General features: G+C 30.6%; 3 protein-coding genes across 3 annotated transcripts; 1 reads left to right on the forward strand and 2 right to left on the reverse strand.

The window, feature by feature from the left end:
• The first annotated feature begins 2,011 nt into the window (after window positions 1–2,011).
• On the forward strand, window positions 2,012–4,381 carry LOC124540871. The gene is made up of 3 exons (XM_047118659.1): window positions 2,012–2,457; window positions 2,588–2,846; window positions 3,061–4,381. Exons 1-3 carry the CDS (start codon window positions 2,266–2,268, stop codon window positions 4,317–4,319), a joined length of 1,710 nt encoding a protein of 569 aa, XP_046974615.1. The 5' UTR covers window positions 2,012–2,265; the 3' UTR covers window positions 4,320–4,381.
• LOC124540872 lies at window positions 4,364–6,125 on the reverse strand. The gene is made up of 2 exons (XM_047118660.1): window positions 5,672–6,125; window positions 4,364–5,522 (listed from the first exon to the last, which is right to left on the reverse strand). Exons 1-2 carry the CDS (start codon window positions 5,797–5,799, stop codon window positions 4,364–4,366), a joined length of 1,287 nt encoding a protein of 428 aa, XP_046974616.1. The 5' UTR covers window positions 5,800–6,125.
• A 2,540-nt stretch (window positions 6,126–8,665) lies between these two features.
• LOC124540750 lies at window positions 8,666–11,288 on the reverse strand. Its single transcript, XM_047118453.1, has 3 exons — window positions 10,867–11,288; window positions 9,597–10,503; window positions 8,666–9,133 (listed from the first exon to the last, which is right to left on the reverse strand). Exons 1-3 carry the CDS (start codon window positions 10,934–10,936, stop codon window positions 9,025–9,027), a joined length of 1,086 nt encoding a protein of 361 aa, XP_046974409.1. The 5' UTR covers window positions 10,937–11,288; the 3' UTR covers window positions 8,666–9,024.
• Window positions 11,289–15,378: the final 4,090 nt, after the last annotated feature.

A 15,378-nucleotide genomic window follows, 5' to 3' on the forward strand; every position in this document is an offset into this window, starting at 1 on the left:
GGACTGCAAATGAGTAAGGAGGGCATTTGTTTGAGCACACATTCAAAGTGTAGCTATAGAGTATATCTCCTGTCTATCGAAATCAAGCTTGCGGGAAAATTTACGTGTAATTACGACCAATGATGTTGTAGTAAACAGATATGTTATTAACGCGCAAAAAGTGAAGACTAGAAAACGTCCTAATTGGGACGTTTGCCTTTAGTTGTTTTACGTAGTAATACTTCATAATTACATAATAATACGTTTTGCGTAATTAAAACATCTAGTTATTCCTTTTACTTATTGTTTTTATCAAGCTATCCTTTTTACTTTTAACAAAATGTAAAAATAAACGGTCCCCGGCGCGGCACACTTTTTTCTGTTGTTTAGTATAGATATAACATATCTGTTTATTAGAATATCATTGCTTACGTCCAATATAGATAGTACAACAACAACCTGTCTTTTTTTTTATTTTAATTTACTACATCCTCGCAGGTGGTAGCTTCACTTAATTGTAAAATGACGATTCAAAAGTGCTTATAAAAGCCTAGTTGAATAAAGTTTATTTTGATTTTGAAGTTCGTGCCTTTTTTTACATTTTATATTAAACATTTGGGCGTTTTATATTTTATACTAAACACCAGCAGATCTTCGCTGGAAATCATTCTTGTCGTCTTCTTGGGAGACGTGGCCCACACTAACATTTTTTTTTTTAACAACAACCTGTCAATTTGGTACTCCTGGGCTAAGGGCCTCTCCCTTTGGAAAACATATTCCACCATGCTGTTCCAATGCTGGTTGGTGGAACACAAGTGTCATAATTTCTATGAAATTAGACACATGCAGGTTTCCTCACGTTTTCCTTCACCGCGGAGCACGAGATGAATTGTAGACAAATTGAGCACATGAATACTCAGCTGGGTTTGAACCCGCAATCGTCGGTTAATATACACGCGTTCTAGCCATTGGGACATCTCGGCTCCTTTTTAACACGTTCACTGCCACCTAAATTTTTCCTATGCTTATAGCGATGCCGGCATACATAATGCCGCGAACACGCTAAGCGTGTCCCCGGCATCGCTAGATAAATTGTATGGACAAGCGTAGCGTGTCCACTGGCACAGGAACAAAAAAATGATTATTTTTTTGTTAAAATGGTCTTTTTTAGTTAATATTTCTTGTGTTATGCAATAATTAAGGTGTTTAGAATGATGTTGTCAGTGTTTTATCCCGGAATTATGACAAAAAACCGCTTTTATGGTAACTAAACATCATAATGAATCAGTGGTTGTAAAACTTTTTAATAAATTCCCACATATCATATTTACATTGGTGTCGAATTTGATATATACTTTTTATCGCGTTATGATTTAGTTCGTATTTCAATAAAAAAATTGTTCATGATATATACTGTTATCTGTTATCTACTGTTGTATCCCTGCAAAGGACGCGGTCAGTTTGAAATTAGTAAGGTATAATCAAATAAAATAAAATAGAACTTTCAATATGTACAAATTAAAACAGAGTTTAAATTTCGCTTCATAAAGTGTCCATAAAAATCCACCTTCTTTTTTTTTCTCAAATACATACTTATTAATTTCTAAAATCAATTTTTATCTCACTTGTTTCGTTCACTTTCTTTTTAGTTGCTAGAAATGTTCAAAGGTCATAGGATATCGATTCGGTGCACATGTCTTGATATAATAATAAATATAAATTAAATATGTAATAATTAATAAACAAATAATTAAAAAATAATCAAGCTTCTTGTAAGCTAAACTCGTTTTATTGTTTCATTACTTCAATTCTTGTAACACGAATTTGAAGTTGACATGTGTTTACATTTTTAAGGTAAATCAGCCTTATTTAGTGTTTGATTTTATATATTTGGTGTATGTATGTGGTAGTTAATGATTAATCGAACTAACATATAGGTACTTGTAATACATAATCAGTATCAGTATCAACATAACACAAAGTAAGACAATTTAGTATAAACTTTGTCATTAAATAGGAATGGCAGAATAGGCATGACGACAAATTTTGAAAAACTACACTACCGTGTTTTTACGTTATTACTTTATACAAAATAAATCTTAATTCTGCAAAAAAGTAAATTTTATTAGGAAAAAATGATCATTTAAAAATAAATTTTAAATTTTGTACAAAAACACTAGAATACAAATGGCGTCTGTTTATGACGTCACGCTTTCGTAAACATTTGTCAGTTCGCATGTTAAATGTTTATTTAGATCCGTAATTTAATTATTTGATACGAAAATTATGAATTCTAACGTGTATCGATGGTGTGCGGTTCCTCAATGTAACAATACATCTATAAAAACTCCGAACAAGTTATTTATTAATGTTCCTTTGAAGAAAAAAGTTAGAAATATGTGGCTAAACCTTGCAAGACGAGACCCAACAGCTATATCTTCAACTTCTGTACTTTATTTCTGCGAAGACCATTTCGACGTAAGTATATCTCTTATTTACTGTATAATAATTAACTAAACTAGAGATCATTAGAATTTTCTCTAATAGTCAATAATATTGGCGATCACGTTTCCATTCCTCTATTACTAAACTTTTATTCTTGTTTCAGTTACCAAACGATATGGAAAATTATATTCAGTATCTTGTAATGGGTTCAGTTTCGCAAATGCGCATGAAGTCCGGGTGTATGCCCACAAGATTTGAATGCCAATTGGACAGAAGAAAACGAACTTCCAATACCATAGAGCGACCCTATGTTCTTAAGAAACAAAGAAGGATACTAATTGAAGAAAGTGAAAAAGATTTTGCAGAGAAAAGTACACCTACAAAACAATTAGAACCTACAATAATTTCATCAGAAAGTTCAGGTACTCATCAACACTATAATGTCAGCGAATAAGTTTCCGTTTTAACGGGTTAAAGTGTATAGTGATTGAATTTGCCTATTACATTTATCAATAACAAAGAACATATAACAATTCTATCATAACCAAGTTTGTTACAAAATTTTTGTATAACTATACATACATACATTAGGCACTGATTTATATATTTTTTTAAGTATTTTTTTTTATATTTTAGTTTTACACACAAGTGAAGAACATCATGAAGGGCCTACTACTACCTATCCAAAATCAGTGGATAAATCTGTACAAGTACATATAACACATAAATTTAGAAGCAAAGCTGTCCAGACCAAAATTAAGCTAGTAAGCCAGTTAACATCACCCTTAAAACCCTATTCCTGCTCAATCGCTACATCTCCATTTAAAATTGAAAGCTATAGTAAACCAGTGATATCAAGCAGTGGTGTCAAACATGTTATCAAGAATAAAATTAGTATAGAAGATCAGTCTGACAGTGATATTTCATATGTACCATCTGTGAGTCAGCGAGAAACATCACCATCAATACAATCTCTTATAATAAAATCAACATCAGACTGCAGTGAATTAACTGAGGAGACAAAGAAAGAAGAAAGATTAAACATTCTCAAATATACATTACTTAAGATAATGAAAAACCCAAGGTCTTACTTAGGTCTTCCAAAAAGCTGTTGCTATTTATTAGAATTAATTGAAGAACAAACAAGAATCCCTCATAACCATTTACTGCTTTGTTTAAAAAAAATACGATTAAATAATCCATTTAGAGAGCTTGCTGATGATTTTGCCATGACTACTACATATGCAAGCAAAATATTTTTTAAATGTATACCAGTGATAGCCAGTGTAATGCAACCCTTTATTGTCAAATTAAACAAAGATTTGATAAAACGTACTTTGCCCATGGCTTTCAGACATAAATTTCATCACACAAGTTGCATAATTGACTGTTTTGAAATTGAAGTACAAAAGCCTTCAAAAAGTGTTAATCAAGCACTATCATGGTCAGAATACAAAAAGGCTAATACCATTAAATATTTAGTGTCATGTACACCAAATGGTTTAGTAAACTATGTTTCACCAGGCTATGGAGGAAGAGTAACAGACACACGTTTGGTTGAGACTTGTGATTTTATCAACTGTTTAGAACCTGGTATGTGTGTGATGGCTGACAGAGGGTTCAAGCATGTAGAACAATACTTGCGTAAGAAGAGAGTACAACTTGTACGGCCCCCAAGTGTTGTCACTGGAGCCAAGCTATCTAAAAGTGAAGTGAAGGAAACAAAGCAGATAGCTAGTTTAAGGATTCATGTTGAGAGGTTAATTAGACGTTTAAGAGAATTTAATATGTTAAAGCCCCATGCATGTCTTAACACAAATTTTGTAAAAGTACTTGATGATATTATTGTAATTGCATGTGCTTTTATAAATTTGCAAGACTCTCTACTTAAATAAAACTACAAAATTATTATTTGTGCATTTTATATTTATAATAAAGATTACAATGTACTTTCGTACAATATTGGATATATTTTTTCTTTCCACAGACCCGCTAAATGTTTAAGAAAATCAGACATATATGTGGCATCAAACTTCACACTTACAATTTCCACATTTTTATTCACACTGAAGTTGCTATCAGCTACACAAAAGTAACCCTTTTGTAGCCCTGTCAAATGCATTTGCATCTGTATCTGTGCATTACATTTGTCAGTTGGTTTGCCATTATTTAGATAATTTTTATATGATTTTACGCTTGTGGGGCACTTGATCTCAATGACAGCATCCTCACAGATCCCATCTGGTGATCCTGCTATCATTGGGTACTCTTTTGACAGCATGAGTCCACATTTTCTAATCTTTTTGCCAAGTTTAATGCTGACAGTTTTTCGCACTTCACCCTCTAATAATCTACCATGTTTCATGGCTGGTGTGTCAGGTATAGTCCCTCCCATTATTAACGCTATTAGACTTCCATCATTCTTTTTACACCGACTAAATTCAAATGCTTTTGATGCTGTGATTCGACCATAGCGCAATTCAAACCAAAGGCTGTTTTGGTGCTGTTCTCTGGTCTCTTCCTCTATTTGAGCAATAGTTTGATTAGACAGCACAATCTTTTTTAAAAATGTGTCATAGGATTGTTCCTTATATTTAAGCATAAGCTGGTGCATGGATAAACTTTTAATATTGTTATAAATATAACTAGGTTGATATTTTAATAACTCGCAGTTATCAATATTTCTTTTTCGGCCAATATCCAAAAACTTATCAAGAACTTTACTATTTGATAGCAAGCTAGGTGCACCATTTGACAAGTCCTTTGCTGTCATGTACTTCAGGCTAGTTCCAACCCTGGACAGTTTGGATTTAATCCAGTAACACTCTACAGCTGTGCAGGATGGCTGTTCACTCCTCCGATGGATCCACATAAGGAATGCAATAGCATGTTTGCAGCCTCCTTTAGAAGCGACACAATCGTTACATTGTACGGAAATAACAGCTTCCTCTTCTTCATCTACTATTACTGTGACAGCATATAACCTTGCATGTACCTTATGTTCTGGACAAATTTTGCCCCTCACTGTGCACATGTTCCCACTACGTTTAAGATGAACATAGCTGACAGCGTCATCACCATACGATGGTCGAGAGGATCTAAAATAAATAAAAATATATTTAAGTGGTATTTTCATAACATAACCTTAAACATGATTACACACAATAGAAATAATATAAGTATGTACTTTAGGGAAGTTTGACTACTATACTGTGTTTTAATGCTTATTATTACACATAATACTTACATAGAAGTTTTAACATTTCGGAATTCAGCGGAGCAGAAGTCGTTGTTTGATGCAAAATATCCACCCAGCATCAACAAGTCGATTCTCGGCAAATTAGAGCTATTTGCCTTGATAAATCCTTGTTCCATTGCTAACGTTCCTTTGCTGGTCTTTTTTAAACTGTGATAATAATATTTAACAACGCAATATCAAATAATCGGTGACGTTAATATCAAAACGAGTAAACACAAGGTAATTTCGAACGATATACAATTGTCAAAACAATTTTACGAAAGCGTGACGTCACGCGATTCTGATTGGTGTTTGACCTAATATGGCGGATTCTTATGTTTTGTATTTTTATTTTTATTAAAATAAATAGAATCACACATGTAATTTAAAAATAAGTTACTTACTTAGAGTCTCTCTATCCTATATTATTATTTAAAATTATAATTTCAGTGATTCTTAGTTACTGTCATCATGCCTATTACGGCTTATATAGTTTTACTACAAAGGTGTATAAATTTTTATAATAATAGATATTTGTACAAAAAAAAAATGTAACAAAGTTCCTCAAATTTGAGAAAACAATAACAAAATTAGTTCAATTGTCAACAAATTGGTAATAAGCCATTAATAAAATGTGGTTTGTTGAAAAAACAGTTTGACAATCTATGATTATCCTTAATAAGTGAACCAGCCTAGCGTGTCGCCGGCATTACAAAAGACATTTTTTCTAAAATAAAAAAAAAATATTATTTTTAACGGGCCACTTAAAAACTCAGTAGCTTATCGCTTGAAGATTGCACACAATTAGTTTGAATGAATAATTTAGCCTAGTTTTTAAGATATCACTGAAATTCTTAGAACAAGCCTAGCGTGTTCGCGGCGTGGCTATAGAAATTCGCATGAACACTCTAGGCGTGTCGCTGGCACTGAACGTGTTAAATAGATAGTATATAAATACATACATAATACTGATGTGTATTACAGAGGTATATTTAAGCAAAGCTAGTGTTCCTAATTTCAGTTGTGCTGACATACTTTCACTATTTTGTATTTTATTCAGAGATACGATCCATACTGAGAGATAGGCATTTGTTGGTTGAAAAAATAACACCGTTTTTTCTAAAATATATTATTATCAAAAAATCGTGCAGTTACTTAAAAGTAAAAAATATTTTTAAAAACTTATACATAGGTATATAGTACACAATGTACTTTAAAACATTACAAAACATTAATTACCTCAAAGGTAAAATCTTTAAGAAAATTAACAATCATAAAACATAACAGAAATTCTTTGTCAATCAACCTTAAAACTATTTTATAAAATTATTTCATATATTAAAAATTTCATAATTTACCTCTTATGCTAATATTATTCTTTTACAAAAACATGTACCAAATACAAATTAGTATCTTTTAATTTACATTTTTTTGGAATGTAATTTTTTTAAATACTTATCTTAAACATAGTAAGGAGAAAATTTGAAAATTTTAGCTGTAACTGTAGCAAACTAGCCAGTTTGAAAAACAGTTCCTAATATAATATATGTATAATAATAATATATCAAACTTAGTAGCTATAATTGTGTTGATGGTCTTCAACAACGGTATTGCATTATTGTGATACATTTAAAAGCATTTTGTATTGAATAAACTGGCATTAATTATTTGGTATACAATCTCTCTTGATTTAAAAGGACTAAAGCACTTTACTATCCTTTTTTAACTACATACATAGGAATGAGATATAAACATTAGTACCATCACAGAAATTATATAATATCTGTAACAACAGATTTGTTTAAAATAATATGAAAAAAAAAAAACATTTAGGTTGAATTTGAACGCGACGTTACTACGTTTTACATCAGTCATATGTGCTGAATTGCACATATACATTAAATTTGAAATATTCAAATTGAAATCTTAACTATGTTTTACTTACACATACATGCATTTTCGAATAAGTACTCTGCCAATTTAACCCTAATGACTATTGTAATAAGATCTATTATAATAGTCAACTACCAAACGTCCACCATTACATACCATACAAGAGTTATAACTCACGAATTTTCATTAAGTTTTCCATGTAACGACATTAATCAATCATTTAGACAAACACATTTCGAACACACAGACTACGCACGACTATTTAACTCTGATTGCATTCATGAAATATGTTAAACCTTAAAAATTAAATTAATGCAATCAAGGCATTATTTGCATAGTAATAGTTTCTATATTTGTGTACAAACACATTCCTAAATAACAAAATAGAATTTAAAATATTGATATCCTAATTGTTTATAAGTCATAGTTGTATTTCGTGATTATGGCTTATGATAATGTATTTTAGTCCACATTATTAAAACTTAGTCATGATGTAAAATAAATTGCATACAGCTGTCACTCATGATTAAAATTGTTATTTCAATTGTCAGATTTTTATGAAACTTAATTAAAACATCAAACATAGTATAAACATAAGATACTCAAGAAGTACAAAACATGTTTCATAATTTGTAATTTGTGTTCATTAAAAACTATATACTTTTGTTTTCTCAGTAACATCTAAAACCATAAGACATATTAGTCTTGTTTTTTTAATATAAATAATTACATCAGAATATATATTTTAATTAAAAGTCAATCAGTAAATGTTTGTCATGATATTCGTCAAATTATTTATAGTCATAATTAAATATTGGTCATGCACAATCTTGATTATCACATTGTAAATAGTCTTGCATATAAAAAAAGGTGATATCATGTTTTATAATATTCATTTGCTATAATTAAAGTATTTGTGTGGAGAAAAAGGTAAAATTTCTATGTATTTTTTCATTGGTAATAAAAATATTTATGAAAAAAAATCTTATCTATAGACAGTAAGATGTAAGCCTCATTGGTGTTTGTTTTAAGTATTACCACTAATTATCACTTATTTATCTCACCCAAACAAACAAATAAAAAAAATATGTTTCAAAGATAAACTTTTGCACGATAAGAATGAGATCCACTGAATTCATATGAGTGCAAGCATAGTTTTCTTTTATATGTGTATCGGAGGAATTTTAGTCATTGCATCAGTTCTAATGGCCTACAATATACTAGAAATGAGAATATAAACTTTTTAACATAGTAGAATATGTGTAATAACAGCCACTACATAATTGTATGTAGGGACTGTTGTTACACATACACTGCTTTAGATCATTCATTTTAAAATTAGAATAATTTTGAGGCCTGTGTGTATGTGCAAAAAACTTTTTTAAGTTTTTTGTTTGCTTGCACAGATATTCCTATAAATACCGTTATTCTAATTAAACATTGAGTATAAATAGTTAAGAGTTTTGAAGTTAATAACGTCTCCTACCGTTGCTTTTGATGCGGGTATTTTTTAAAGTAATTGTTGTTGACTTAAGAGGTTTGCCATCATTAGTTCTTCTCAAGACTGGACAGTAGGTTCTGGAATTTGAAAATATATCATTTTTTCAATTGTTTATTGACTGAAGAGATAGATAATATAATTTTAATTCAAAAGAATGTTATGACACAAAATATGTTGATTTGGACATGGAAAAATCATTAAATACAATGAACTTTAAATATTAGTTTCTGCAGTTCTACATATTCTAGCGCAACAGAGAAACAGAAAGACATCCAACCAAACATTTAATTCATAGGATTGGTTTAATAATAGATTATATGATATAGAATATGATTGTTATTCTAAATAGAAATTCAATGGATAGAACATAAGGATCTAAGTTGAAGAATATGCATTCCAAAATCAGATAAGTTAAACTATGTAGCTTAATTCATTTATTGGCTAAGCCGTGATCTAAAACACTGGAACAAAAATTGTAATAGGCCACTCATAGTGGAGCAAGCTGGAAATTAATGACAGTTAAAATTGAATGAAACTTACATTGTGTGTGCATTATCCCCTGAAGAGCCACAGATTGAACAAACATGAGATCTTAGAATGGGACAAGTTACGACATAGACATTGCCAACTTTCTCTTTAACACAGTGTGTCATATAGACTATGGGTGTTTCACCATTTTTCCGGCAGAATGTGCACATTTTTTGGTCTTCGTTATTCAAAGAACATGCCATGTTTGATGGTTTGAATGGAGTTGTGAAGTTGGACTGTGCTGTTGGTGACCAATTTGGTGAGATAGGCATTCTTGGAGTGTATGTTGGAGAAATATTTGCAATCGGTGACATACTTTTAATGCTTCTGTTATAACCAGGTGATAGACTGGTTGGTTTCGCTGAAGAACTGAATTGAAAACCTTTATCAGAAGGAAATAGCTCATAGCTTTTCTGTGCATCTGGTGGTGTTTGACCTAAAGTGTCTGTTTGCCATATGTCCATTTCTTGTTCAGCTTTGCACTCCAGTTTTGGCTGTGAATTTCTTCCCAAAATCTTCCTACCAACAATCGGATTTTGACGTCGCATCTGCAATGGCGTATCAAATATCTGTCTCGAGTTCTTAGGGGACTCGTATGTTGATAAAAAAGGTTCATATACTGATGCAGGGCTGTCCAAATTTTGGATGCTGGTGTCAAACATTGGATCAAAAATATTCGTAAATGATCCATAACGACAATTGATAGGGGTTGGCGATTCATAGCTAAGTTTTGGTGATTCGTAAACATGCTTCGGTGTATTAGATCTGGGTCTCATGTGGAAATGGTCTGCAGTTTGACGTATATTTAATGCATTTTCAAAATAGGTCTCAGGAGAAGTAGAGTCAGCTGAGCTAGATGACCTGTTGACCATCCCTGATTGAAAAGGAGATTGACCATAGTTGAAGATAGGGTCACTATCTGAAAATAATCAATCAGTTGTAATTTCATTGAGCTAAAGTGCAGAGCACGTAGTACACAAAAATTTCAGCATTTCAAACAAAACAAATATAAAATTCAATTCTAAATATAATTTATACAAAAAAATGAAACACGCGGAATGTATCGAAATACCCGTAGGTTATTTTTTTTTTTTTAATATTCTTTTAAGGTCTTAGTTATCAGAATTATTTTGTACGTAACTGAGAAAAAAAAAAGATTTATATTATTACATATTTCTTTCTTCGTTGTTGATGACAACTAATATTAAATATATTATTTCGGTAACGTAGAATTATGATCTATTTTTTTTTAATAGTCTCGTCGTAAAATTAAATCACTTACCCATCATTCTTGGTTTGAGCAATAAGTTTTGTATATCTTCCACGTAACTCATATTTTTGGAAGGAAACATCGTAATCTGTAATATTAACCAATCAACATTGTTACAATTAAATAATTATTTGTATTTACATGTTTTTAGTATTATAGTACGCCATGTTTACGCAAACTTATACTTTCTATCTCAGGAAACCAAATTAATCAATTATCATCTTATTTCAACTTAAATTACTTTATATGATAATCATAAATATATTTCAAATTTAGAATAAATATTTAATAATTTTTTTACATATTTTCTGTTAGTTTTAACTAATCACAAGCGAATAAGACAAGAGACGATTTTTTTCTAGCCTCAAAAGATTACGAATATTGTAAGTAATGAATGAAAGTTTTTAAATATAAATGCATGCTTTTATTAGGTACCATTTTTAAAATACGTTTCTCTTTATCTGTACGTGAAAACTTTAAACATGATTATTAAACAAAGCGATCACTTCGAAAACGCTTTGTGCGTCGCTAAAACTTTCAAGGTCGCAGAATTATAAAATTGAGTAAAATATTAAAATATCTATGTCGTATTTGTAATATATTTCAAGCATAATATAACATAGAAGTATTGAAATACAATATATTTATCTGAATCTAATTGTAAAAGAAGATCTACTTACACGTATCTAACAATAATAATTATTTTTAAAGATAAAACGTCGGTTTCTCTTTATTCGTTTATATTTTTACTTTCATTAGAAATATAAACAATCGTTTTAAAAGTAGTAATAAAGTACTTACATGAAGAATTCACTTGCGTAGAAATTCGTTATTCGTCGTAGATCCTTCGATGACTTTTTCTCGAATGAATATTTTTCTATTGCGATTTCCAAACTTTCGGCGAGATCAAAGAAGCCGACGCACATATTAAGCCCAATGATCAATGATATCGTTGGTTGTAGGTTCGATTTTCTCCCTTTTTTTACTTACAATTCATAGTACGATAATTCAATACTTTGAAATATAATGAATTAATTTTTTTATTGAATATAAAGTCATAATAAATATTACAAGAAAATACAAACATAATATATTTTATTAATTTATTTACTCATTTAAAATTTTCATAATATTTAAGAAAACCAAATAACTATATAAAGAGACTAGCAGTAATTATATTTTTAAGTAATGTAGACGCCTTAGAACTGTAAGTGTTGTAATTTTTTAACTATATTTTTTGTATCAATAATGAAGCTACTCTTCACAAAGGAAAGCCGCTGTTTGTTTACATTTAGCCGCCGGCACGTGCGCCTTTATGTTGCTATTCGACACTAGATGGCATTAATTAATTGGCGGTTTAATATAATAGGCTATTTGACAATGCTAAAAATAAATTGTGAATTATTATTGTAATCAGTGTATATTATGAGTTTAAAAATGGTTATTTAATAACGAAACTTGAAAATAATACTTAATTTATTCAAAAATCAATAAATAAAAATGCATTTTTTCAAACGTTTGTCACGTGACACAAAACGCTCCTTTGGCCGGGCTTATGATGAAGTCACTTTCTTGTAAACCTTGCTTTTCTACTATATGTACCACAGATTAAAATACAGCAAAGTGACGTCACCGACCCCGTTGCAGCGCCATATTGTCCAAGTAGCGTTTTCGTGCGTTATTTAAATATGGAATTTTTAATATGATATTTTTCGGCAAATATGTACTAAAAATTAAAAGAAAAACTTTTACTGGGTTTCTTAATCTCTACTAAATAATATAAAATGGATTTTAAAAACCAGTCAAATAGCCTATTATCGCTAAGACTCTAGTTGCTTAGATCTTAATTACTTGATAAATAATTAAGTACTAACAATTTTTATACGTATATAATAAATACATATATAATTCCACAATTTTTCGTCTGATGTCTAACCTGCCAGCTATCGAAATAGATAACAAACTATTATATCTGCTTTATTTAAATTATCAAAAGAGGGCGCAAATCATATATAGAAAAATAAATGATCCAACAAAAGAAATACATTTCAAAGCCTGAACATAAAAAGTATAATGTGTAATTTCAGTACTTTGGGATGGCCAAAATAATATTATCGTTTTACGTTTTTTTATGATGCTATATTCACAGTGGCGTATTTACAATTTTGCCGCTAGTAGGCTATTCAATTTTTGACGCCCCTACTGACTTTTAAAATTCGATACGTTTGTTTAGTTCACAAAAACAATTTATTCTGAAAATGAAAATTTATGATTTGTGTTCTATAGTCCCCATTACTTCAGTTTTTTCCCGTTATTAGTATGATTATATACTAGATGATATTTCTGTGACGAGTATACGGATTGTGGACGTAATGTGTATGTGTATAATCATAAGTTTTTTATTTCTGTAAGATTGGGCTAAATTTGCCGCCCCTCTAAATCTGCCGCCATAGGCTCCAGCCTACTTATAGCCTATCGGTGAATTCGCCACTGTATATTCATAATATGCAATAATAATGTGATATAAAATATGATATAGAATCAAGTGCCATAACACCGTGTTGAAGGCTATGGTTACTCTCGTAGCAATTGTTATGCATTATATTTTAGAATCATAATATATTTTTATTCATGATTTGAGTTTCATATACCATTCCTTAAGTTTAATTTTAAAACGTTCCAAGACACAAATATATATTTCTTTATTTATAATTAATGTAATACGTTTATGAAGCTAAGAAGAATTTGAGTGAGCCAGTGTAACTACAGGCACAAGGGACATAGCATCTTAGTTCCCAAGGTTGGTGGCGCATTGACGATGTAAGGAATAGTTAATATTTCTTACAGCGTCATTGTCTATGGGTGATGGTGACCACTTACTATCAGGTGGCTCATATGCTCGTCCGCCAACCTATACCATAAAAAAAAACCATTGCTTAACAATTAAAATTCAATAATTATTCAGTGTAAATCGTTCACACGTAAAATGTCTTACGGAAGACATTCGGATTACGCATTACATCTAAAACTCGGTTCACACACAGATGGCAATCGGTCTGATTTATTTGTGAAGATTAGTCAGTTTTAATGCGGTGCCTTTCAAATTAGGTAATAATGGCTTCATTTTAATGTAATTGTGATTACCGACTGTTAACACATCTAGGCTGCTATTATCGAACAGATGATTGTTGGTTCTGGCTGATACTTTGAAGTTTAAGTAAATATTACACAGGGATGGATTTAAAGGGTCATCCGGGGAATCCGCAATAGAGATTTGTATAACAAAATCTTTCTGATTACCAATACAAGTATCATTCTTATATTCTAAAATACATAACCACAATAATATGTGTGAAAAGAATTTGATTAAACATGCGAATGAAAATAATTGTTTATTTAATTTGGAAAATAGTTTAGGTCCTTCCCTTCTTAAACGTCAGATCATCAGATTGAATTATCAACGATCATGCCTTTTTTGCGCTTTTGAATCTATGGCTTAGCATAGAGATGTTTGATCGCTCTGCATCTTCTTCTGCATTTTTTGAGGCAAATTGATTGGATTAATCCCGGTAGCTGATTTCACTTAAATGTCTAAAAATAACAACCCTTTTTTAAGTTATTATCTGCCTTGTACCATTACTCTATGGAACCAGCATAAAATGAACAAAAGTTATGACTTAAAGGTTAGCAAAGCACCTAATAATACCCCCAATGTTGCAGATTTCTATTGGCGATGGTCGTCACATCCAATAAGTGAGAAGGCTGGCTGGTTCCACCATCCACGTGCCACCTGATTCATAATAAAGATCTTGATTTTCCCCTATCCCCCAAGCACGAGATTCAATCAGCGGTTTGAAGTTTTGAACCCATAATCATCGATTTCTATTCATGTTCTATCCACAGGGCTATCTCGGCTCAGAAATTAATACATTAACATAATATATTTTGAAGGAATTATAAGACAAATAACCAAACATCAAATCAAAATGAAATTTAGTGTAGCGGTACGTAGTTATTGACCTTATATTTCGTTAAGTTTATTTTTTCTTGTTAAGTACAATAATGTTTTGACAGTCTGAATATCAATCTCATGGCATGTCTATGGTATTGGCGTCGAATGTAGAGCAAGGTCGTCATTATATGTGTATTGTGTCCGGCCATCTTTGTGTTTGATACGAGTCATACGATATGGCGGGAAAATAAAATGAAAACAAAATTATTATTTTATATGATTGGCGTCACATAAAACTTTTTTTGTTTTGTATTTTTTTATATGTAAAACAATATGTTATATGTCTAATAATATTCATATTTTATTATTATTTTATAATTAATATTTTTAAACGTCGTATTTTATTAATTTTAGGCGCAATGAAAATATACCTTAGCATTTCAATAAGTATAAAAAATAAAAGAAAAATCATTTCATTTTCGTTATGATAAAAAAAATCGTGTCGAATTATTCGAAAATTTTTAATCTATTTTATATATACCTTAGGAAGTTCTAGTTGATGATCAACTATA

This window comes from Vanessa cardui, chromosome 26, assembly GCF_905220365.1.
Source record: "Vanessa cardui chromosome 26, ilVanCard2.1, whole genome shotgun sequence".
Lineage (NCBI taxonomy): Eukaryota > Metazoa > Arthropoda > Insecta > Lepidoptera > Nymphalidae > Vanessa > Vanessa cardui.